At 42.0% G+C, this 27,042-nt stretch overlaps 1 protein-coding gene across 2 annotated transcripts in view; it reads left to right on the top strand.

Annotated features, from left to right (window-relative positions):
* vps50 (VPS50 subunit of EARP/GARPII complex) overlaps positions 1 to 27,042 on the top strand; it is an 80,060-nt gene that overhangs the window by 150 nt on the left and 52,868 nt on the right. For both annotated transcript variants that reach the window (XM_084033071.1, XM_084033072.1), the window contains exons 2-11: positions 503 to 571; positions 7,617 to 7,739; positions 8,856 to 8,927; positions 14,493 to 14,546; positions 19,626 to 19,696; positions 20,050 to 20,167; positions 20,689 to 20,724; positions 21,124 to 21,206; positions 24,431 to 24,473; positions 26,113 to 26,211. In XM_084033071.1, the coding sequence (XP_083889197.1) occupies positions 503 to 571; positions 7,617 to 7,739; positions 8,856 to 8,927; positions 14,493 to 14,546; positions 19,626 to 19,696; positions 20,050 to 20,167; positions 20,689 to 20,724; positions 21,124 to 21,206; positions 24,431 to 24,473; positions 26,113 to 26,211 (768 nt within the window). The remainder of the gene's footprint in view (positions 1 to 502; positions 572 to 7,616; positions 7,740 to 8,855; positions 8,928 to 14,492; positions 14,547 to 19,625; positions 19,697 to 20,049; positions 20,168 to 20,688; positions 20,725 to 21,123; positions 21,207 to 24,430; positions 24,474 to 26,112; positions 26,212 to 27,042) is intronic.

The raw sequence follows: 27,042 nt of genomic DNA, 5'->3' as shown, positions 1-27,042 counted from the left end.
AGGTTGACAGAAACCCAAGCTGGCGGCCGTTAATCACCGGTAGCTGTAGGAAGCTAGCACGGCAGCTAGCTAAGCTAACTAGCTAATTTGACAGCTCGTGAAAGGGCACGTCCAGCCCCCGCTCGTTTAAGGGCTGCATCGCAACTACGAACTGTTAAACCCCCCACGTCAAGAAAATACACCTGTATTAGCAGTAAAACCAGCTGCTGTAAGCGTTTGCCGAGTGGGACGAGCACAACAACAGGGCACAACAGTGGAAGCTGTGCGGTAGGGAAGTTCTCAGCTTGCAGTCATGTCAGAGTCGCTGGTTCACCACCTCATAACAGAGCCTGTCGCTTTCAGGAAACTGCGCGTTGGTTCCACCTTTTTGCTGCAGGCAGTAGTGCGTGATGAATAGCCAGCTATGTGACAACGGGTAACGGGTTACAATGGTATAAACCGTGAAGGAGACTTGCATTTTTGGGGGGCTTTGGAAATTTCACAGTGACTCTTATTTTGACAGGGCCTGAAAAGCCCCCAGGAGAGCATGGCGGACCTCAGCCCTGTGGAGAACCTGAGGATACCGAGCAAGGTAAACTTTGTGACCAAACTTTGTCTGCTGCATTATTTTTAAATCAACACAATCATCCACAGCTAATAACGTATTAAAAGTAGACAGCTGCTTATTGTATGTTTAAATTATTTTGATGTATAAGATCTGTCACCAGAGTTTTGTTGACAACTAGAAAAAAAAAATGCTGTTCTTTCATTCTTTTCAATATACAGAGAAAGTCAACAATTGAATCCAATCTGCACGTTTATTAATCATACTTTGGACTCTGGCTTATTTACATTACTTTTTGTTGTGTGAAGTGAGCTATTATAACATTTATAGAAGACGACTCCAGTCAAACTCCGAAGCAGTCACATCGATAGTAGTGATACAACAATATTGAATGTGTCAGAACCAGACTTGTATATGACTTATGTGACAAACAGCTTTGTCTACTATGCACCGTATTACACGACTTCCTGTCAATTTGTTACGTACCAGTCGATGGGATTCATTGTTGCAAAGACATTTCTGTCATTATACGACACATTTCACATCAATCTTAAGACCAGCAGTGTGAAATATGGTCAGCGATTGTAGTATTTTAGCATTTTGAAAATGAAATCTGTCATGCTTAGTCACAGGAAGCATCTGTCATCATACGCATTCAATTTGCCGAGAGCAGATAGAGCGAAGCTGCAGAGTGGCTCTATTTAATGTACAGTCAATTGCTCAGTTACTCCTGAATGCACTGCTCGTTTCTGTATTTACCTTGACCTACCTTGTAGTAATGGCCTTCTAGCAATTGTGGCTGCAAGCAGTTTGGAGCTTGACCTACTCCGTTTATTCTCAGGGTGATATCAACCAGACGTCTCTGGTTGTTTCTGCTTTTCATTTCACTCCTTTCAAAAAGTTGCTTTTAACGGCTGATGATATAACGCTGCAAAAAGATAAGACTAAAAGGAAGTGCTTTCTTGTCAATTCATGGGGGTTGCAAAAGATAAAGCTGCAAGAGTTTCCGTAAGAGTTTCTATCTGCTGTTTAATTCAGAATAGTTGTCGTGAGGAAAAGAAAAAGGCAGAGCAGCATGCATTCAACAATGCCATTTTGGTCAAATATAGAGCTTGCAAATACATAATACAGATATTATTTAATGATCTTATAATTCAAGTCCAATGTATCATATTTCTAGACAATATGCAATTTTGTTGTCACAAGCCTGTTATTGCAGAAAACCACCCGATCGTGTGGATCAAGTTCAGATAAGATAAGGAGTCATTTAATCTCCAGGTGTAATAAGAGCAGAGGGGAATGTCTCAGGAAAGATTTGTTTCTTTTCATTGGATGCATGTCTCTTCTGTATCAGGTGATGTGGCCAGACTGGATATGTAGACATCAAACCCCTTGGTTGGTTTGAGCCGGAAATATTCACCTTTGAATCATGCCCCCAAATAATTACTTTTATTGTATTACACCTACCAGGTTTGACTAATGTGATATGAGGCATCGTAGTATAAGTAGACAGAAAAATAGGGAGGGCCTTAGCATGGATGTGAGGATTATATGGACTACAGCCTAGCCTTTTGTATCACAGATGAATTAAGCTTCCTGTGTGTACTGCAAACACCTGCGCATATCGTGTGTTCTGCCATGGTCTTATTATTTGATGTTATTATGCGCTGACTTTATTTACATTGCTGCAGGGCTTTTCAGCTTTCAGGAAAATTAAACGGGACCTGCACAGGCTTTGTATAAACCGAAACTTACGGCCCTCTTTGATTAAAGGTGAATAATCCTTTTTAATATGCCGTGGCAACTGCCACTGTGGGGAACAGTGTGTTACTTACCCACTGCTCTGTGTGAGACGAGGTTCACACATGCATTTCTATGACACTTCATCTGACACTTAATGCTTGATACCAGTCATGTACTTTCGACTGTTTTAGCCATGATTCGTATCATTTATCACCCTCCAGGAGCTGACAGCAACATCTGGCTCTCTGTAGAGATCGAGAATCGATCCTGTCAAGTCAATATTTGGACATGACTTGAAAGGTTGATAGTGTTTTAGTGATACCTAATGTATCTGTTTATTGATGAATAATTTCCACTCTACTTGTGACATCACAAGAGATAACTAATTTGGTTAGCACTATTCATTAACAGGAATTTGCGACTGCTATTTAGTACCACATGACACCTTGCACCTGTTGAAATAGGTTGTGCTACATTGTGAAGACACCTGTTGATTCTTGCTTGGTGCTATGCTAATAAATGCAGATGACAAACGTAACAAAATACGCTTTTAAAACGTATGCATATGGCAGTGTGTTGTTTATACTATGACAGTTCTGCTTTAAAAAAATCACAGTATATCACAGTCAATATATCGCAATATATTCAATTGTACTTTATCATGATGCGTATATTTTCTTGCCAGATTCTTGCCAATGGTAAGCTGTAATAAGTGAAGCATTTTATTTGGCTCCTTTCACAGACAGGTCAGGTTGATTGTGTGTGCAGACAGAGGTCAGACTCTTGGCTAGCAGCACTTTAGCCTCAGGGGAAGCCATTCTTTTGAGAAAACACGATCCCCCATGTTCGCCTGCTGCTGTGGACCTGATGCCCTCGACACATTTACACAAAACATGAACGATCAGGAATCTGGAGTCAAGGGCTGACATTTAATGATTATGAAAAGAGGCATTAGATGGATAGCTAGAAAGTAATTTGTATTATTTCATGTGTGAAACAAAAACGTATTAACACCTTTAAATAAATCACAACCTTGCCAGAGCTTTTAAATATTTAATTAATTATTTAAATTCCTCCCAGCAGCTCCAAGCTATTTGGGATCACTTTGATGTTTTGTTTCCTTTTCTTAATCTCTTTTGGTTCCCGAAGTGGCATAAGCTGTTTTATGGCTTCACACTAAAACAAACAAACAAATCTTTTTTCCCCCTCCTTCCAATCCTTATTATTCAAAGCTGCTGGCCCTCTGTTGCTCTCAGTTTTGTGGATTTTGGGTGCAGGTATTGTGATGCACTGTATCTCTAAACCTCTTCAACCCTTCAAGCAGTTAAAGATCTCCATCTTCACAATCTCATATTGGGTGGTAAAGCAGTGCTCAAATCAGCAATATATACTAGCATACTTCTAGTGAACTCTATATAAACTGACGCACAGGAAGTTAATTACTTCCAAACTGATATAATGATCCTGTCATTTTATTTAAATGCTTTATTTCACGAGTAGAGCAGAAATGAATGATGGATCAATTGAGTAGCTTCGTCGTTTTTTTAAACAAAAGTGTCAAAAACATACAGCTCCTGTGGCTGTGGCTTCTGTGGCTCAGCAAGTAGAGCCGGGCATCTTTTAATCACAAGGTTGGGGGTTCGATACCCGGCTCCTACTATCCCCATGCTGGAATGCCCTTGAGCAAGATATTAAATCTCAAGTTGATGGCACTTCACATCTGTTGGTTTTTCCTACTTAGGATGGGTTAAATGCAGCAATGAGTTTAAATTTAAAAATAAATAGTTTATTCATCCATAAATATAAGTATGATACAGGTTTAGTGACGATCTGGAACAAGTTGGTACATTATATATTTTTATATTTGTGTGATGCTAAAAAATGTTGAGGGAACAGTTTGTTTTTTCCTGCAGGCTTCAACCAGAAGTTCTTCTGTAACCCTGCTGTTAGTGCTCCACAGGCAGCAACCATTTCCCACCAGCAGGGGTCACCCTCAGTTTATTTATTCCACAGTTTTATCTTATCATAATTCCATATAGTGACACAAAGAACATTTACACAGGCTGAGTGCATTGCCTACTCATTCCTAACATTTTAGGATGAACGTGATTGGCTGAGTGCCTCCAGTGTACAGTATGTTTTTCTCTGAAGATGGGGGTCTGGAGCTGTGAGGAGGATGATGTTTGATAACCTGTCATTAGTTCACGCACTCACGTTGACACTTCACATGCGTTATGGCCTTATTGCCTTAAGTGAACCAATCAGGTTAGTTTCTGAGATGCTGTTATCTAATTATGCGTCCGAAAGCCTGCCTGTGTGCTCACACAACAAACAAACTGCATAACATGCAGATACTACGGCAACAAGATACTTGTTAACCCAGCAGCTGACTGAGTGTTTGAACCATCTCTGTTGGTTGTGATTGTGTCCTAATGTCCCAGAAGAGTTAAACCCCGGTGTAGGAGCAGCTGAGGATATAAACCCACAGTCGGGTTTGCATAAATATTCAACGCTGATTAACCATGAGGATGTTTTGATTTGTTCATCTAATGAATGCTTCCATAGTGGAAATAATCGGCCCTCCTCTCAGTCTCCTCACCCCACGCTCTTTCTCTTGCTGGATTTTCCATGAAACCTCCTTTTGTGTTTATTCAATTGTCTGTTTTGTCAGGGTCCCATGTCGTTGAGCACCTTTTTGTTGTGCCCTTTATTTTCCGCGTTCACTCATCAGCACTCCTCGCGACCGTCCACTTTGATTCTTTGATAACGCTTGTTAAACGTCCCACACTTTGGATGCAAATAGATTTCTAATTTCCGCAACGAGATGAGGATTTCATTAATTTTCCAGGGGGGGGGTATGGATGGTTTGTTTGTCCTCATCCTTCAAAGTGAAATTTGATCAAAGCCTTACAGCGGATTATGTTGAGTTTCACATGCGAGGCACAGCGGTGTCTGTTTTGTTTAGTGCTTATGCGGTGGCAGGGAAGGAAAGGAACGATTTAACCTGAGGTAGCCTCTCGAGGAGTCATTCACTTAAAGATGTTTAGAGTATCGTTTGTCACTGCAGGTGGGAGAGAGAGTGAGAGGGAGGGAGAGGGAGGGAGAGAGAGGGGCTCAGGGAAGGCCAATTCCTCTAACCGCACTGGAGTGGCTTCACATCATTGTTTTGTGTTTCGCTCATTCCTCTCTCTTTTTCTTTTCGCTCGAACTTTCGCTAGCAATGAGTCATCCACCTCATCCCCCCCCTCCCCTTCTCGCTTTCCTTCTCATTTGAGCTGATTTCCCACCCACCCTTTTGGTGGCAGAGCGTGATCTCCTGCCTCTACCCCTCCTTTCCAATCTCACACACTCAACCAGTCATTTCCCCCGGGGCCGTTGCTCACTCCTTTACCTGATTCAAACGGGGCAGCACACACACACACACTCGCCTGAAGATCTGTGCGCGAACACACACACACACACACACGCACGCACACGCACACACAGGCAGACATTTGAATTAATTACCATCCTCTCAATTGCCTTGTATAAAATGTATATGGTACACAAAGGGGAGTCTGTTTGTGTAAGTGAACTGAATTAAATGGGTCTATATTTTACTGTGAACATTAAACTTGCACCTCTTATATATAAATGTCACTCAGTAAGACTCCGTCGCGTGGGTGGCACGCTTCAGTGCCGTGCTTCTCGCTGATAGTCTCTGGGAAAATATTTGTGGTTAGGCAGGTGTGTAACAGGGTTTTCTTGATGAATGTCTGCTATCTCATGAGAGTCTAAGTAAGATGATATGGGCAGATCTTTTATAGAGATTTCTGTATCCTTAGGCGATTTGAGTATGAATGCATATAGGACCGTATAGATTGCATTTATCTTATAATTCCACATCCATCCTGGTTCACCTCCTTCCCAAAGCCTATGGTCTATTTTTAGTGCCATGGTGCTTAAATGTGCCGTTAGACTCAGCATTATCTGAAATAAAGGATTTCAGCTCTGGGCATGAATCCATAGCATGGGATGTTCTCTTTATATGGGATGTAATATCATATTTAGCAATGTGTAGGATTTTTAACCATGCTCCAAGCGATGTGAGCCTAGGGATGGTATTCATGATTGAGCTGTCAAATTGCCATGAACTTTTGTACACATATTCATGTTCTCCTGAGGATGAATTCTGAATTAATTGGGGATCCCCTGACTTTTCCGTATAGGCTCTAGCACCACCACAAGGTTCATTATGGTGGTTTTGAGTAAAATGTCTCAACAATAGCATTTAGCTGCAGGAATGAGAATTAGTTTGCATTTTTGCACTTCCGGTTCCCTCGTCTCTTTTTAAGCTTTTTAGTGTCTTTAAAAGGTTTCTGCAATATTACAAAATCCAGTGGAAAGAATTGTCTTGGCTTTTTCTTGAGGGAACCAGTGTGATGCTAACCTCTGGGGGTCAACATATGTCATCCCTGCACCATTCTATACCTGTGAGATTTCACGACGAAGGAAAAAAAAACAGAAAAAAAATCCTACTTCAACACACACACATTTTGTTTGCATCCTGGCTTCTTGTTGCCAAAAACAAAACTTTATGAAATTGCCACACTTCGTGATAATGATGAACGGGGCTCGACCCCATCATTACACTCAAGGCATCATCATTTCTGTGACTGTATCTCCATATATCTTCGGGAATGCGAGTGAAGAACCCTTCATCTAAAAGAAAAGCAGCAATAAGCCCAGACGGATGTACAGCATGTTAATCAATACGGCTCTGATGTTTCCCACAGATGCTCTGAAGGGGAATCCCCCGTTGTGTTTTTTTTTTGGTCTGTCCTTTCTTCTCATCTTTCCTCTCAAGGCTCCCTCCCATCCCCCATGACGGCTATCCAACGAAACAAGCTGCAATCCTCTCCCAAACTCTGTGATAAACGTCTTTTCTTCATCTACTTCGCTACACACCTCCTCTTTTCTTTTCCTTGTCTCCTGTTCTCTGCCTCATATTTATTCTGTCCTCTCATCACGTTGTCTCTTACCCTTGTCCGCGTCCTTAAACTCCTACCTCTTGTTCCTCTAATCCTAGCTCCTTCCCTTGGCATATTTCCTCTTTTCTCCCCCCAGTATTATCATTTCTCTCTTTTGATGCTTTTTTCTTGATGTTTGTACTCGGGTTACAATTTGTTTGTTGTTTTCATTCCTTAGGAAATGATGTAACTCTCTGTTTTGGACTCTTTTTCTGTTTGTGCGTGGAACTTTTCTGAATTGATTACTTCAAGGGCATCTTTTCATTTTTCCCTCTCTTTGTCACTGTCTTTCTCTCTCAATTTGCCTCGGCCTCTTCCAGGAGGAGCTGCGGGAGCTGAGGGAGCAGCCCATCGACCCCCAGGCGGAGCAGGAGATCATCGACAGCATCGAGGAGGTCTACTTCTCTAACGACTCCTTCGACATGGTTCAGCACGAACTGGAGGTTGGATGCTCTCCTCGCTCGCGTGCGCGTTATTGACTGAATTAGCAGCACTCGCTTGTGAAATGATGACAAGAGTTGCTTTAGTTATTGCATTTCTAATGTGAAAATATGTGGTGCGGCGCCCTGCGCAATGAACCCCGTCTGACTGGCAGAGTTAAAGCTCTTTCTCACCTGAGCTGCCGTTTCTTACACTTCCGCTGAGCTGCATACACACACACACACCGTTGACGTCCGGATTGATGGATTGCATCCATTCAACAGAGGAAGGGTGTGAAATCTCATTAGATTTATCTTGGTATTGCTACACCATCTGAAATGAGACTCTCAGTCAAGGGGAAAGTAATTACCTATCATCCTTTGGGCCACGGGTTTGTAATATCTTCTTTCCTTAGCAGAGTTTGTTTGCTGTTTACTAAATAATGCACTCCCACCTTTTTGACTAATCTCAATTATGATCTGGCAAGGTATATTTATTGAGCCAATTCTTTATTCTTTTTTTAATGAAGGAACAGCTACAGCTTTCCTCAGTGAAACCGGCTTGACATATTTTAAGTGCCTTGTAAGATATATTTGAAAGATTAAGATGATCTGGAGTGAAAATCTCCCAAGATAAATTAAATGAAATCCCCAATGAGTGGAAAAAGAAGATTCTATGACAGTCAAGACTCGACCAATTCAACTATGTAAATTCTTAGCCTGGGACACCCTTAGAAAGCAGACAGGACAGCAGCAGGACCACCCATTGGTCTAGCAAGGATCCATATGTTCAAGAGGATCCTATTTTTTCACAATGCCTGAGGGTCTTGCCACAGAAGCCATCAGGTCCAGTGGTCTTTTAGCTTCTAGCAGGCTTTGCACATCCGATTGTCAGAGAGGGTGGTAGATCGCATGAGCTCTGTCGTATTGAATGCCAGGTCAGGCATATCAAAGCAGGTGTAAAACCAGATTTGTTTGGCAGTGAGGGATCACTGACCCCCCTCAATTCCCTGCTGCCCTGAAGTTTCCTTACTGAAACCTCTGCTTCATCTTATTTTTCATGCTGATTTTATGCCTTTTTGCGGATGTGTTTGCAAACATTAAGGTTCTGTATCTGTGTGTGTGTGTGTGTCATTATAGAAACTACCACCTGAGCTGGACCTGCAGGAGCTAGAGGAGTACAGAGACAAGCTGAAGAGACAACAGGCGGCAGTAAGTATCTATGGCCATGACGGGCTGAAGTGCAATCTGTGTGTTTGCATGTACGGTTGGTATAAGAGGAGCCCAATGTGTGTAGATGTGTTGTTGAGCGACAAAGAGAGTGACGGTGGACAGAAGGCATTATTTATTCATTTATTTACCTTCAGCTGCTGCCACGTCTCCCCAACCATCCTCTCATCCATATTCTGGTCTTTTTACTCCTTTTGATTTTTGTTGCAAATCAGAGCACAAACAACGTGGATCACTAGCTTCTTGCGGTCTCCATTTTTGGAGGAACAAAGTCCTGTCTCAGGTGTGGTCTTGTGTCTTTTCCTGCATGGAGTTTTGACGTAGTTTGGGGATCAGAGAGACTTGTCAGGGATTCCTTCTAGTAAATTGTGTTGGATGTGTTACCGATCACTTTTGCATTGCGCAAACCACAGCAATTTCAAGATCCCCCATTAAAAGGCAAGCATCTGTGTAATGCAGTCAGTACAGCAATCTGACAACTTTGGAGGTGGTATAGTGTGTAGGAGCCATTAAGGGACATCACTTGGCTTCGTGTTGTCATGTGTTCATGTACTTGTGGGCCAAATCTCTTCCTGCTGACTAAGCCTTTTCACACACCTTAAAGTCTGAACCATTGATCATGTTTTTTTTTTTTTACATTGATTACATTCCGATCTCATTAGTTTTGGTTTCACATTAGAGTTACGCAGATGCACTAAAGAACTGTACATGACTATGTCCTTTGTAGATGGGCTCTTGTGGAAGGCAACCTTAAAATCTATTCTAGTAAATAAATGCTGAAATATTTTTTTTTATTTTAAAAATGATCTATGGAAATAAAGTAGCTATCATTGCCTTAAAACCAGAACTGTACGGGAACATTATCTAATGTGGAGTTGTGAAAATTAAGTTTGAATATCGTTAGCCCAGCTGTTATGGCTAAAATGTTCTATCATGATTAAGGTCATTTAATATCTTTATATATATATATATATACCACAATATAGTATTTATTCTGGATTGGGTTCGTAAACACACAGTAAAGCCTATATTATTTGATGTATAATTTCATCACGTCATGATTCCAATGAAAGCTGATGAATGATCATATTGAATTATGGTCCAGCCCTACCGATGTGTATATTACTATATAGCATTAACTGTATTGCCGTTTTACTGGACAGCAATGTGGTCACAAAGTTAGATGGAAAACTTTTGGTTCAAATTGAATTGTCCGAGAAAACAGCAGGTGACCAAACAATCTCACCTCCAGTTCTGTTATAGCTTTTCAGGAAGAAGACAGTAATGGAAATGTCTTAGGACACCGTCTAACAGTGGAAACAAATACATCTGAAAAGTAATTCCCAAAGAGCCTGTTTGGAATGCTTAGAATGTCTGCGTTTGCACCATTATCGCACAGCAATTTCCTTGTGTCCCGTCCCTGTCAAGAGACGGGCTAGACAGGGACATTAAACTTCTAAACGCCATGATCTGTCTCGTTGACAGGTGGTCCGTTTAAGATGAAAAGGTGCTGCACCCAATAGCCACAGTTTGTGCCTGAACTCTTCTGACGTCAGTGACTGCATTTTTTATCCTGCTGCCAATGCGAAGCCATTTACATAGTGGCCGTCATTGTGAGGTCAGACAGGTACTTGCAGTTTCAGCCCCGGAGAGCCGGCCTGTCAACATAGTCTATTTATAGAAACACGTGTTGGAGGAAGCAGCTTTCCCATCTGTGCCCCTCGATTGTCACAGTCCAGTGCCGATTTCGCCCGCTTACCTTCCACCCTGACAACCTTCTGTACTCCTGTGACTCATCACTCCCAAAGCTTTGTGTTTTGTTTTTTTTTACTTTTCCACATGTATTCCCTCAACACATCTTCTTCTTATCCCTCTTTTTTTCATACATGCAGCTCTTTCCCCAAGTTTTGACAATTTTGGCAGTTGCCCACAGAGCTGTCTGTCTATTTGAGACTGTGCTCCAGACTCTGTGGCCTGTGGCGTGGTGAGACCTACAAGTTGGCAAAGTCCAGCAGTACACAAACATATTCTCTCACACATGCCCCTTCTCTCTGTCTGTCAGCCCACAGGCACCTCATTGGAATAGCCACGGTAATTGGTCCGGTGCTGTCAGGCAGAAAATCCACGACTATGTTTCTCAGCAAGCTCGTCAATACAAACCTGCAATCCTGAGCCTAAATGAGCAAACCCGCTCGCTGTTTGTCTCGATGCCTCAAGGCTTTTGTAAAATATATACAGAATACACTTCCTTTTGATTTATTTGCTTTTTTAAAAGCTAATGTTCTTGTCTTTTCTTTCTGCAAAATCATCATCTTGCAGTTGAGAAAGAAACAATATCTTATTGCAAATGATACATTAAAGAGTTTAAAATATGCTTGTGGAGCACACTTTAAAAGGGCTGCAGAATTTTTTTAAAATTGTTATTTATTTGACAGTTACTGGAAAATAACCCTTCACTCATATTTACTTTATTATTCCTTCTGCCACTGAAGGAAAGACCGTCTCCATAGCAATTAATATGTGTGCATTTATACTGGACACACACTGACTCTCTGATAAACGTATACACGCATACACACACGCACGCAAGCACGCACACACACACACACACACACACACACACACACACACACACACACACACACACACACACACACACACACACACACACACATCGTAGCCTGCAGAGGTAGTCATCAGTGTGTGAAATGGCGCATGTTTCTCTGCAGAAATGATGATATTGCTTTCAGATTCTCACTATGGGGCTGCTGCGTGACGGCCGTTCCCGCGTACCTGTGTGCGTACCGGGGGGCCTGAGTCCGCTAGATGAAAGTGGGGAAGATGGTGTACAGTACCGTGTGTGCTGTATGCACTGGTTCCTCTGTTTGCCATTCTTTCTGGTTCTACAAACTTCTTTCTCTTTCCTTTTCCTTCCCCTCTTCTGAGTCATCTGCGGTAGGTTAGAACACACATTCTGTCATCTCGGAGGAGAGAATAACTGCCCGTTTCTCTGCCACAGTATCCAAGCTTAATTGGCATCATTTGCACACGGCTGGCAGAGGCTGGTCTCATGGTGGATTGCCTTTTCGTGCAGTGAGACTTCGGCATGTATGAAAATTGTCAGGGTCCAGAGACGCGGCTCGGTTGTGAGCTGTTTGCCGTAATGCCCATGTAAACACACAGATGGTAGAATGCCTTAATTAATGGGGACACACATACTTGTAGTATACTTATTACGAAACCCTTATCTGTTTGAAAACATGATCAGTAACTTGCCATTAATTATACTAGAGCATGGGTAGTTTTGAAGCGCTCCCTGCCTTTGTAGGTACGACCCATTAGCAGTATCGCAAGGGTTTGTGACTTTCTTCACAGAAATGTTGCAGAGATGTCAAATGAGGCCATGTTGATAACTTGGATGAACATGTTCCATTTTTAATGAAACTTGAAAGCTAGAGATGACTATCACTCCTGAAGCAATAATGAATTCTCTCCCACCGCTCAGCTTTCTAAAAAGTTAGTAAAGCTTATGCAACCTTTCCCTTAAATGTCTCCCTTTCAGTCATTCTGAAATGACGTCCTACTGTACTGTGCAGAGGAAGTGTGCGTGTGTGTGAAACGACGAAAAAGAGACACACAGACAAAGCTTCAAAGTGAATACGGGTTACATTGTTCTATGTTAGGATACCCTCACTGTTGCATTTACTTTTCTAGCTCTCTCCTTCCCTAATTAGTGCTAGCTAATTTAGCTGTAATTGCCTCATACATCTCAGTAAACAATTGCAAACCATTGAGACACATTTATTATATATAGTCCACGGTCTTTTTAATGAGCAAATTATCCAAACATGTTCACTCTCTGTTATCAATGTATGTTTGTCTCTATGAGCTTTTTCATTCTAATGCACTGTGTGAGAGAGCTGCAGCTGTATAAGGCATCTGTCTTCTCCTGTCACTACCCCTAATTTATCCATCATGGCATATGTTAGTGTCCTTAATGAGAAGATTTGCATTCATTGTCTTGCTGTGTGTCCTGAGTTGATGAGTGTTCATTGTCACTCACTGGTTTTGGACAACATTGACTCCATCTGCTAAATATTACATGCATTGGGTCTTGCTTTTGCAAACCCGGTCACTGAACAATTAGCCTCCATTTGTGTCTGTGAGGGTGAGCTGAGAACTAATGACTTTGGCGTCGTAGCTCAGGTGGGAGGGTTTGGTTGACTCACTGCTGGGCTTCCATTGTGGGTGAGACTCTTCCTCTCCGTTTAAAAAGTTAATTTATGTTATAGTCAGAGTGTTGCCAATAGGTGGCGCTATGGCCTAATTTTGGGGCAGCTCTCAGTGTGTGTCTTTGGCTTTTTTTTAAACACGATTCCATATTTTTCTACACAGAATATATTTTATCTGTGACCATCTTGTTTAAGCATTTGAACGTTACAAGACAAGCCGACGGCCTCCTTCCCCTTCTTTTCAGGTCTCCCTTCAGCATGTTGAAATGTCATTCCCGCCCCCAGCCTGGTCTACTGCACATAGCAGATGACGAACACCTCCTCACCACTGTGGATAAACTCATGCTAACTGTACAATGTGTACCGGGTGTGTGTGTGTATGTGTCGGCGTAGTTGCACGGCCGGAGATGTAGGAGAGCTGGCTCAAAGTGAGTCGGAGAAAAGATGGTCACGCACACTGGATGAGTGTCCCTTTGTCATTACCGGTATAATGAGCAGCGCATTCATTTCCACCTCGTTTGTAGAAAGATTTGAAAGATTTGAGCTTCATCCACTCTTGATTTTGACATTGAATATTAATAGTTTTTTCTTGTAGCTCATGAGTTGTACAAATTACCCCACACTGAACATAGATGAGAACGTGGTATAACACTGGAGGATGTTTTAACCAATTTTACACATCAAAATAAAAAAAGAAAGACTGCTTTACAAAGTGCGGGCTTGGAGATCTGGTGCTTGCCATGCAGGAAAAGTCTAATGACATTGACTTGCAATAGGGGACAGCTTTGAATCCTTTTTCCCAAATTGTTACAAGTATTGAATGAGAGTCACTATAGCTCCCCTTGTACGGTCCTTCAATGTGGGCGAGGCAATGATTCACTCTATATCCATTGACCCTCGATGTTCTTCAGCTTTCTCCTTATCCACTAAAAGCAGTGGCGGATGCAATATTCATAGCAGTGTACTCATCTCATGACCATGCTGAATACTGTTCTTGATGCCAGAAGTGGGGACCATGTTCTCCAGATAATTACAATTTCACCTCTGATGTCAGATGTCAAATTCATAAAAGGCACAAAAGGAGAGAACATTTGAAAATACAGGAATAGAAGCAAGACGCTGTAGGGAAAGATATTGAATGTGATGAAACTGAGAAAGGGAGAAGCTCTTTAATAAAAAGGCTTTGGCTATAATGTGCTTTAGCTACAGACATCAGTTATTGCTATTCTAGCTTCGTCCTTGATAGCATTGCTCAAACTCTTTTGCAGGGTGACATAAAATGTCTTTTTATCTCTCTCCCTCTCTCTCTCTAAAGGTTTCGAAAAAGGTTGCCGATCTCATTCTGGAGAAACAGCCTGCTTATGTAAAGGTAAGCTTTGTTTCTGTTTTTTTGTTGGCCCAGCCACTCATCTTTAAAAAGTTCTTGACTTCAATTTCTTTTGACATCAGGGTGCCAGTGTGTGTGTTCCCTATGTAAGCTGTCGACTGCCAACAAAGATAAGGCAGAATTTCCGTAACCATGGCAATAGGAAATCTGACTCGATCCATGTATTATGAAAAGGAGGCAATATCTGTTTTAATTCACAAAGTCCATAAAATCCCTTCTTTGAGGGAGGGGGCCGAGGGTCTGATCCAGGACCACCATGACTCCCTGCATCATCGGCACGCTTTACGTTGCTGCGGTTACACAAGTGAAACCCAGTTGGCTGAATTCGAGTTGCTACAGCCGCTAACTAATGGCCTGACCCTGGAGCTGCCCTCCCCTCTTCCACTCGTTTGCTGGACATGGCGTTACAGCCTACTGAAATTGACTTTGCAAGAACTGAAAGTGGAAGTATATAGAGAGCAGAGGGGATCAGATTGGGGAAACTCCTTGTTCAGAGAGTCTGGCAATTCCAGGCTTGTCGTGTGGCAGCAGAGCGTAGGTTTCGCCTACAGAACAAAATTAAAACTGTCACGAGAAGCAGAAACAAATGACTCTCGCCTGTGCAGCAATCTCCCTTGATGTGTTGATTATGCACAAGCGAGCATATTTGTGTGTGAGGATTGATTGAAGGAGTTTGAGTCGTTTGATTTGTTTGATTTAGCGATCAAACTTCACTTATCAGACACATCGAGTGTGTCCAATCTGTGTTTGGTCAGTGACGCTTTGATCCCTGCAAAGACACAGGCGATGGATTACCGCTTTAACAAATTCGATATGTAATGAAATTGCATTGAAATGACCATCATCGCTGAGCCATCTGAAGGTCAGTCTATGAATAGCAAATTGATCATTATTTCTGTGACCCTCCCTGTGACTTTGCAGAGTCAAAATGACAGCAGGGCTTATTAGCAGATGCTGCCAGGGATTTCGGAGGGGGGGCATTTCCATTGACCCATCTCTGCCCTCATTCACTTGGTCTCCAAATGCCCCGTGGAGTTCAGAGGGCACTTCTGTTTCTGCATCAACTGCATTAGGGTGAAAATGAGTTTCACTACATCATTTCCTGGCATCAGTAGTAGCATTGAGGATGATCTCTGGGGTCTACGATGGTCACAACGATCGCCAATAGCCAATGTCAAGACGGTATTTACATACAGTGTAGTTCCTGGCATCCGCTCCCACTGTTCTGTGTGCCTCCTTCAATGCAGTGCGTCATCAGTGTCTTCCCCAAGGCTTCATATCCCCCCCTCTGTGTTCATGTACACAGAAACACATACTGATGCAGAAACACAGCCACAGGGGCACAATGCCACTTCGGTGCTTGCGCGCCACGTATAACACATCGGTGGACACATAAATTGTGCAAACACATACACTCATGCCTCAGCGCCTGAAGTGATGCCCCGCTAAGCGTCTGATGTGAGTCACAGCTACGTGGTGACTAACCTTTCTTCTGTCGGGGCCTGTGTCTGATCACTGTTACTACACTGAAATGACAACTGGGATCAGGCTTCCTCGCGTAGAAGGTTACGTGGAGGCCAGAGCCATTGATTCATTTAATAATGTTTTATTATTGATTAATAGTTTATTATCTTCAGGTGTCCATAGTTTGCTTATCTTTTCTTTTATTGTTATAACTCCGTCTTTGAATTTGGTGTTGTGAAGTTGCCACATCTTCCATCACTTCAAGGTAGAATCCAGTTAAATTGCTGGATCAATAAAACAGGGAGTGTGGTGATTTACAATAACCACCCTCTCTTATCTCTCCAGGTAAAAAGAGTCAGTTTGTGTTCCCGAGTTGCCTCCTTTAAAAGAGATTAATAATTTGGTTTTCACACCTGACAGTTACATTTACGTTTAAAATGTTTCATTGGACGGTGATGTAGTGGGTAGCACTGTTGCCTCACAGCGAGATCCCGGGTTCAATTCCCAGTTCGGGTTCCTTCTGTGTGGAGTTAACATGTTCTCCCCATGTGAGTGTGGGTTCTTTCTCCGTCTTCCTCTCACAGTCCAAAGACATGCAGGATGGGGATAGGTTAATTGATGACTCTAAATTGCCCGTAGGTGTGAGTGTGAATGGTTGTCTGTCTCTACATGTCAGCCCTGTGATGGACTGGCGACCTGTCCAGGGTGAACCCTGCCTTCACCCAATGACAGCTGGGATCGGCTCCAGCCCCCCGCGACCCTGAATACAGGATAAGCGGTAGAAAATGGATGGATGGATGGGGTAGAAAAACTGGGTTTTTGATTCATATACAAACAGACAAACATTCCATATGGAGAAAAAAAATATAAACTTAAGCTGTGAATCCCCAAAGAGCAGCATCATTAGAATGTATAGGCAGCATGGGTGACAGGCAGCCAGTGCATAGCCAATGTGCTGAAGGGTCGCACGGAGACCTCTTATGAATATATGAATAAGAAGCCCAGAAAAAAAAAAAAAAAATCTCCCTTTTGACAAAACATCTCCTGACCTTCACTTTCCACACCAGCCGGTGTTTGTTGACAAAGTGTGGGAGTCTGCTTGTATGTTTCCACTGTGGGTGAGTAGGTTCACCTTTTCTGTATGTTAGTACAAGGAGATATACGGCATTCCTCCAGTTGTGTGTTGTGTCTTTATTCAGCCTCTCACTACCTGAAGATTTTTGATCCATGCTTTTTTTAAGGTCGTCCTCAGACACATGTTTCAGCTTTCTTAACCTCTTTTATTTATTAAAAACGGACAAACCTCTGGTCACGGTTGCAGTTTTCCCCATTGCACAGTCTGAGCTGGCCCCTATGTCTGTCAGGTTAACTGTAGCTTAAAGGATAGACGGCTCAGAGCAGTGCTAGAACAACAAATTGAAGCCTCGGGCTACGTACTGAGCGCTCCGCATGTTGAGCGCGTGGGATTCTGTTTGAAGCCAAATGTTTCTATTTAAGCTCTTTTGGTCTTTCCTGTGAGGACTTGTGTGTATAACTGAATGCATGAGTATTACTTCCTTGTCTGAGTTTTTGCACAACCGCTGTGTTCAGCGCTGCGTGTCGATAATGGGAATCATAACGAGGGGTCGAGGGTAAGAGTCAGACAGTGTTTGTGTGTGTGGAAAGAGTCATTTCTGTTGGACATAGGAAGGAAATGAAAGGACCTGGAGTGCGCTTATTATTGACTGAATTAAACCAACCAGTACTATCTTGAATAAAGTAGTTAAATACCTAGAAAATGATGAACAATGCAAACAAATGGGATATGTGAAGATAGAGTACCGATCCAGAGGAGAGGGACCGTCACAGCTCTGATATACATATCAATCATTGATACATTTTCCATCACTTTCATGAAATTTGTGATTAGTAATTTGGGGTTTTGCTGTGACAATGATACCTGTACAGCTTTAAGTCTAGACTTAGTAGAGTTTTACCGTTGTGGCAGCGTGGGTGACCTGCTCCCAGTATGTGATTCAGTCTCTAAATAATTCATTAGCTGGATCTGGTGAGTCAGCCCAGTCCCAGCCTGTCCCCACTGAACAGAGCACAAGGACAATTTCTGAGGACATATTTTAATGTATATTTGAGGATAGAGGCCACTGTGGGACCTTCATGTATTAATAAACGGTTCTAACCGGCGCTGATGGACTCGGACAGTCTTAGAAGTCTTGGTAGTATTTGATTTGCAAAAGCATTGTCATGACATGACATGTTTTACCACGGCCATACTCCCCTTCGCTTTCTTGACAAGAGTTAGAAGATATGAAGCTACCACCAGCTGGCTAGCTTAGCTTAGTGTAAAAAACGGGAAACGGGGAAAAAGCTAGCCTGCTACGAACTGTGAAGCCAAGTGTAAAAATGACACGTGTGTTGTGTTTATAGGGTTACTTTGGTGAAAAAACAAGATATGCAGTAATTAGTATACCTTAGAGGTGCTGGTAGGCTGATTTTGTTCGCTTTGAACAGCACCAGGCAGCTTTCCAGTCGTTATACTAAACCAAGCAAGAGAGGAAAGGGAATTTGTGTATTCCCTAAACTGTCTTTTTGACAAATTAAAATATAACACCAAAGCACAATGCTAGAAAATCTATCTGTAATTTAAAGTAAATTAAAGCTATAAAAGGTCTATTGATGTCTCTACTAATAAAGTTTGCACTTTCTCAAACATTTTCCATGAAACCAATTCTCAGAATTAGCATCATGGCATGTTGTCAGCACATTTCCATTTCTGGCTATTGAATCAACCCTTGTAAAACCGTTCTGAGGACTCATCCTGGTCTTTGGTAAACTCTAGAGACGAAGCCAATCATGAGGGCAGATTGCTTTGAATGGGATCATTGATCTCCTAACCACAGCTGAAGTGCCTCTTTGGTGCTACTGTTGTTGTTTTTATGACCGTTGAAAATTGATTTCCCCGGACCATATTCTGGTGGTGAAAAAAAGCAATGTTGTCATGTCTGACAGTGTTGCGAGGACATTTTTGTGAACACTGGACCTTTTTGAAGAAGAGGTGATACAGCATTAAAAATAAACAGAATAAACAAGCGTCTCCCACCGTGGGCATGACATCTGGCAGATCAAGAAACTAAAAAAACAAGACAGGAAGAGAAAAGTCGTCACAATGCAATTTATCCCTTGGCCTTACTTTTGGCTGAGGGAGTGTTTGTTCCCCGCTGAGGTCACTGAAGTGCCATGATAACTAAACCCTCTGAGCAGAATGCTCATTGATTCTTTTTGTAAATGTCAAAGCTTTTTCTATGAGTTTCTGTGTGTGTTACATTACACTTAAGCACTGATGCATGCATGCCTTACCATAATGACTTCATCTTTAATATCTGTCTTCATAAAATGCAAACAGCAGGATGCATCTCACTGAAGTGTGTGTGTGTGAGTCTAACGATATCGTTCCCTATTTCAGAACCCCATCACATCATAATGAGGCCAAATCGTTCTTTGGGATCGAACTTTGAAATGTCCCAGTCTTTACAGATAACAGTTTGCTGCTTTTGTCTTATTTACTGTCATTTTTACCGGTAACTACTTTTGTTTTCGTAGGAACTGGAGCGAGTGACGGCGTTACAGACCAACCTGCAGCTGGCAGCGGTCATTTGCACTAATGCAAGGAGGTAATCGCACTCTATACGACATACTGGTCACGAAAACAAAATGGCTGGTGAAATAGCCCATTCAGCCCACATCTGCATACTTAATGCTTCCCTCATCACCGGGATAACCTTCCTTCCCCTAATATCCGTCTTTTAATATTATCGCCTAATGACAAATGATTCTGACTTCAAAACATCCCACTCTGCATGCTACTCTGTTCTACAAAATGTGAGATTCTTGGTTATTAGGCTTGTTGTAATGTGGCTGTGGGTGATGAGACGAGACTTTTAGTCTTAGTTTGGTTTGGTAGGAGTATACTGCATAATTTTATGTGGCGCTATATTGTCCCGGTCCTTTGTTGTCTCCTATAAAGGCAACTTAGCATGGCGAAGGAGGGTTTCACAGGAGCCAGCCTGGGTTTATTGGCCAATCAGAGGAGACGTCAACTGCTAACAGGCCTGCTTAAGTCACTGAGGACCATCAAGACACTGGTAAAGTTTGTTGACGCGCAACATATTTTGATCAAAATCTACTTATAGTTTTATTTTAACACAACTGGTTTACATCTGATGGTTATTTTTGTTCTGTTATGGTGTATTTATTAAATATTTCTGACCTGAAACACGATTTATTCAGACTGTAGTCCTGAGAGAGGTTTCTGATTTCCCTGTCAGTGTAAATTTTGAATCACCTGGGGAACCGGACCTATCTTCTGCAAGACTCTCCCCCGGGCTGCTTCTGTCTGAAATAAATTCATACTGTGTGACGTGTCACTGCTGTGAAACAAATAGATGTATTCTACAGTCAAATTTGCAGCCAGTACTCCGCACAGGATTTAATACAAACGTTAATCAAACATGCTCTGTTTCAATCATTTGCCTTGATCATTTACTCTAATGAAATGATTAAAATATTTTACCAACATGGTCACACAGGAGCAGGAAGGCGTGTGAGTAGCCTGTGATTTTTATGCTGTATTCATATCTTCCTTTTGTCTGTATGCCCCTCGCAGCAAAGAACAGACGTAAGACTCAGCGAGATGCTTGAGGTATTGTAATTCTTTCTACATACATACACACAAACACACACACACACACACACACACACACACACACACTGACATGCAGATATTTATATATATATTTATAATTGACATGAAAGGTCAAATATCAGTAGGGATTCTGCCAAACTCACGCAAACACGAGATGCTCCCACAAATGCCGATCTGTTGTGAAGGTCAGCTGCAGCACGTGGAATTATGGGTGCAGTCCTCAGAGGATCTGCTATAACAGGCATTTTTTAAGAAGAAGACGTTGCAAATGTCACTGTCGTAATCCAGAAAGATCCAGAGTTTGACTCTTGCTATAATGGTATTTATGAAATGGTTTCCGACTATACGGTACTGTACTTCATACATTAAATGTCCTCGCCTCTCCGTTCCTTTTAGGAGGAAGACTATCCAGGTGCAATCCAGCTCTGTCTTGAATGTCAAAAGGCTGCCAGCACCTTCAAACACTACAGCTGCATCAGGTACCGAATGAACAGATTGACAGAGGGATATTTTGTTGTATCCAATTGAAAGCAGACAGGACGTGTTGTTTTGTTTAATTGTGTTTTGATCGTACTCAAACAGGACTGACATAATAATGCTCTGCCGTCACGGAAGCACTGAGCTCCTAGCAAACCCTCAGACACCTTTTAAATACTGAGCATCTGCACCCCTACGATTAACCACTTCACCCGACTGTGACGACATTTTGACTCATCACAGAAGGAAAAGCGCAGGTGAAACTGATGTCATTACAGATGGCTCAGTATCATTAAGTGTCCCAGCAAGCTATTTTCCCAGTGAGCCAGAATTTACCATTCCACCATAATGTGGTAAATTGTCACAGATCTAAGGTCTAACACTAATTTTCAAGTGGATTTTCAATCTTCTGACACAATATTTTCTACACATCTTCCACCGACACCAGTGATGCCACCCTCTCGGTGAGGGGATGTGATTTTGATCATCATTAAAAAGAAGCAGCTAGATAGAAATTCCATTGCCCTCTTCACCTTTCTTTTTCCTTTGCGATATGCTCACACTGCGTCCTGGATGGTTCAGACATCCGCCATGCTTTGCATTAGCACACGTACGTTGTACTAGGCTCTCTGCTGGAAATTGCGAGAGCCCTGACCGAACAAATCACTCTCCCCTAAGCAACTAGTCGCCGGTCTGCTGCACTGCAATTTAACCTTGTAGCTTTTCCAAGCACCGCTGAATGCCCCACATGGAGGCTTCATTTCATGCCCGCCCTTCTTTTGTCCCCAGCCCTTTAAAAGTCAATATTGTTTCCCCAAGAAGGCACTCACACAGCATCGTGCTCCATCTCAGTCTATTTCACCAGGCGGTCCACATGGGCAGCTGTTGTGCCGCTCAAGGCCTGCACATGTCAGCACAGTGTTCATAAACTGTAAAACCAGCTGTAATCTTGTTTACAGCATCTCCACAGTATTTGGAGTCCCAAAAAAGTAAATGATAGAAGACGTTCATTTTAATACTGTACGGCAGTGATACATTGTTTCACTCCTAGAAGTCCTTCCTATCTGCCTGCCTTGGTCACTGTCAAACATGATTACAGCCAAAATGGTGTTCTCACAAAATCTGAGCACCCTGCAGGACCCTTCCAGGTGTCCACATTTTAGCATGTCAGCAATCCCTGTAGAGGAGCTTGCTTCAAGGCCTTGTGGACACCTATTGCCAGCCGTTATTGAAAATGTGGTTAAAAAAACGAAAATCCCTGATTTCCACGTAACTCTGTTTCAGTCCTTATGTTCCCTGCAGGGAACAGATTCTTAATTAGGTTCGGTCCTCATCTGTTATTCATGCATTCTGTCTGATCATGTAAGGATGCCAGTATGTGGGGAGGAGCTGCATCCGCACACGCATGAACACTCACCGGACAACATATTCATGATATGGACACAATCGCAGGAGGACTGGAAAATATGGTTACCTGGGTGATTGGCTTTGAGTTGAACTCTCGTCTTCTTCTTCAAAAGACCGGAGAGTTCTTGAAGGAAAAAAGTTGGCACATTGTATCATCTGCTTCCTTGCCAAGAAGTGGATGAAAAGATTGATACACTCTGTCTCTACACTCAATATAAAACTAGAGCCAGCAGGCAATTAGATTAGCTTAGCATAAAGACTTTAAACAGAGGAAAACTAATGTACTACACACAGCATTACCTGCACAATAAACTTCTCACTAGTTCACAACTAACATCTAATACCGGAGCGTGGAGTAATATTTTTTTCTTCTCTCGTATGCTCTTCCGATACCGCTTTGAATTTCATATTCTCTTTCTGCAGCGTGGGAGTATAAAAGACAGTTCTGTGATAAACAGGGCATTTATCCTGCTGGCCTCTGCACCTCTGGTGTATCTCCTTGTGTGCGGCTGCCAGAGATGAAAGCCTTTATTTAGCCGCTGCAAGGCCTGACGTGTGGACATTCAGAGGCACAGAAGATGATCCGTTCACCCTTCTGTAGTTGAGACTTTGTGTCTTTTTTTTATTTATTATTAGGTCACAATCGTAGTTTCCTCAGTGTGTGTGGATAATGACTATCACTGAGTTTCTAGCTGAAGATTTATGATCTTATGTGTTATTGTTGTGTTGATGCATACAAACCACTTGTATTTAGTGACAGTGTGGACAGGTGTTGTGGATTCCTGTCTATCAGTCATCTATATTTCTCTCTCACACACACAGGCTGATAGAAAAGGCTTACGCCGCGTCAATATTTGAAATGGCATTCCCATTTTGTTGTCGTCTTGGAAACGGCCCGTGGGACTCCATCTGCAGTCTCCTCTGTTTTTCCTGCTATTTTCCTCTTAACTCTCCTCACTCAATGCCCATTTGAAGCTAACGTGGCTAATTAGGAATTTGTTGAGGACACTTTCTCCCTTGGGCGACTGCGGTCTCACAAGGCAGAACGTAAGTGCGGGCTGACCTGAAAAGCACCCCGAGCAAGGCAGGGACAGAGGCAGGCAAAGGGAAGAACAGAGGATGATTATAAATGGGCGTAGTGCGAGGGGGAGTCACAAGGCAGTCAGATCGGTGGCTCGGGGACGGGCACAATAGTCATGATTTCGGTTGGTGCTTTGTAGCCTTTGAGTTGAAAGCTTTTCTCAGGATGAGCCAAGGATGCTCCAAGGATGCGTAGGCGTTTTGCATCCATGGTCGTACATGCACAAACCTACACACACCCACACACACACGATGTGTAGAGGGGATTCCAAGTACAAACACTTGTAACACAAAAAAAATTTAAAACCTCTAAACTCAAAAATGTTACCTGGAAATACATCGACATGGCTGCAACTGTTATAGTTGATCAAGTGGTTTTCTTTGAGATCACTTTGCTAATTTGCAAATATGAACCTTGGTTCATATAATAAATAGTTACTTAATTAATTGATTTGTAGAAGATTATCTGATTGTTGTTGATTTTCATTATGGCATGTCACTATGTATAATTTACCTTTTTTCATATCACTGGACATTTTTGGACTTTTGGTCTTTTTTATGAATATTGGATGGTAATTTTGCATGAACTTAGTCATTTTTTAAAAGTATTTTTTACATTTTATTGACAAAACCATTAATATCTTTAGCATTGATTAACTTATACATTGTTATTGAAAAGTTAGAAGTTGACTCCATATTATGCTGCAGAATAACAATCTCCTATTTTTTTTCCTCAAAGCGAATTGAATTCCAAACTACAAGACACTCTGGAGCAAATAGAGGTACGTGCCTTCTTGCTTTATCTGTAATTACGTTATTTGTGAGCGATATCATGTAAAGAGACGTTTAACGGTGAATAAGATTGTGCTCTAACCTTGTAGATTTCTAGGAGCCCTCATCTGAAAGAAGCAATTTATACTTCATTTTGACATTTTGATAGTTTGCCTTTCGCATCCTGGGCCTGCCAAATATTGACACATTCAGAAAGTCATTATTGCCCGCGTGCAAGCACGGTAAATTGTATCTGTTTCATCTCCGGCTTTGTCGTGATAAATGGTATGCAAAGCAATTTTCTCTGCACCGCTGCTGCTGCGCTTGAGTAGATTAATTACTTACGGTTTTGTCTGTACACAAGAAACGGGCGTGCACGTGCACACACACACAGCCGTGCAGCGAGGTGCTCATTTGTTTACCTGTCGGCATGTGTTTGTGGACAAGCAAAGCAAAATCTTCTAGAACCATAAATGTGCTACAAAGCTCAGATTCATGCACACAGGCACGCACACTTATAAACCCCATCAATATAAATATATATACTGTATATATACTGTATATATTGTCCGCATATTTACATATTGGTATTCATATGTCTTGTGTGTATGCTTTACTCACAATAAGGTTGTCACTGGTTGGCAGTCAGCCCGGTGTGTAAACAGATTCTGCATTCATATGCTTGATGAATGCTTTCAAGACAACGGGACAAGATAGTTTCAAAATGGTTTTATGTTTTTATTCGGTGTAGTATGGACCAATCGTGTGTGAGTATCCGTTTAGCGAGCAAAGGAAGCAGAATGCGTTGGCAGAAATGCAATCTCAGAACCCATCGGCTAATGCCAATAGCTATCATCGCACAATGATTTGGCTTTTTATCGGTTTAAAATTAGCTCGTGCACTGGCTACTCATGAAACAATCCCGTTGCACACGTCTTATCTCAACTCTCAGTCTCGTATCTCAAGCTGCTAATCAGACTGTAACCAACGAGCAGCCAGCGGAAAAGTAAGTCTGCTCGCTAGGCATGACAAAGGCACTGTAGAAATGTAGAAAATGTGTTATCAATGAGGTCAAGTTGACTTTTCACTGAATAACAACAACGGTATAACTGCATTACCCTTCTGTATATACTGACATTATTTTAGAAAACTGCAATAGCAGTAAGGAAAACAACTATTTTCAAGCAGTGCATTTAATCATGAAGCACCATTAAAATGCCACAACATATAAATAGACCACTTTCCCCTGGAGTATGAATTCAGTTCAAATAATTACGCACTAGTAACCAGTAACATTAGGGAAAGTGTGTTAGCAGCAGTTATGTTATGTTCAAGAATGGTTTTAAACATAGAAGGCGTGAGAAAATGTGTGGTGATGTGGTTATAGCCTTTGTCAGCTCTGTTCTTTGAGGAAGGATTACTTTGTCAGGGTTGTTACACATCCCTGTACATCCAAACGTCCTGCTAGCCTTTGTTACCTCTCTTATTAGCTCTTTGTCAAACACACACACACACACACATCCAGTTGCCCTTGACCTTTGTGTGGTAGCAATACATCGGCACGTCTATCTATCTATCTAAATCCCCGGTCTTACATTGATAATCCCTCTCTTTTCTTTTCCTCTGTCATCCATCTATTTCTGTCTCCAGGAGCAGCTTGATGTCGCCCTGTCGAAGACTTGTAAGCACTTTGATGTTTCGCACTACACCAAGGTCCAGCTGGCATACACGCTCCTCGGCAAGACGCAGGTCAGTGGGGTCGCAGGGACGGGTGTGATGGTCTAATTGTTGTACTCATCTACTGCATCTGTCTCTTTGCTTAACTCTTGGTCTTTCTCTTATTTAAAAAAAAAAGCGTTAATTCTAGCTTTTCCTCTCCTTTACCAACCTCAATAGACAATGTTGGTTTTCCTTTTGCCACCATTTAAACTAGAAAAGTTTAAAAAAGGCAAGCAGGTTAAACCATTATAGAAAACACGAGGCTGACATTTGCTTGATTCAAGTTTTTTGACTTTGTCATTATTATTCCTTCTTGCCTCAGTGGTTTGTTTTCTCTCCAGTGAGTGAAAACCGGGTTTTCCCATTGGAGACTGTTTTAGGCCACAGGGCATGCGTGTCATCCTTTGTGATTAAGTTACGCTCCATTCGCTGTCAATCAACCGACGCCCACAGAAGCAAAAAGGAGCCAAGTCCTCGGATAATACAAAAAAAAATACTCTCAAAACATCGGGAAAAACAGCTGAGATGATGCAGTCGCAAGAAAATGTTTGTATGTGACATTTTTTGCAATTCATTTTAAAAGGTAAAACATTGATGTTTCAGAACAACAACAAATAATCCTGTAGTTTCTGTTGGTAAATGCCTGGGGAGAAATGTAATGACAGATGTTATCTTTTATACTGGAGTCTTTCTTTTCTTACTCTACTCCTTATTCCTCATAATCCCATTTCAGCCCTGTGTGTACGTGTGTGTGTGTGTATATATATATATATATACTTTTTTTTTTTTTTTCCAAAAAGCATTGCTCTCTAATGCTAAGGCCTCCCTTTTTAGTAATCCATGCACTCCATCATCATCATC

The sequence above is a fragment of the Eutrigla gurnardus genome (assembly GCF_963514095.1).
Source record: "Eutrigla gurnardus genome assembly, chromosome: 17".
NCBI lineage: Eukaryota > Metazoa > Chordata > Actinopteri > Perciformes > Triglidae > Eutrigla > Eutrigla gurnardus.
Note: the sequence above shows the minus strand (reverse complement) of the source record. Positions and strands in the feature narration are given on the sequence as shown.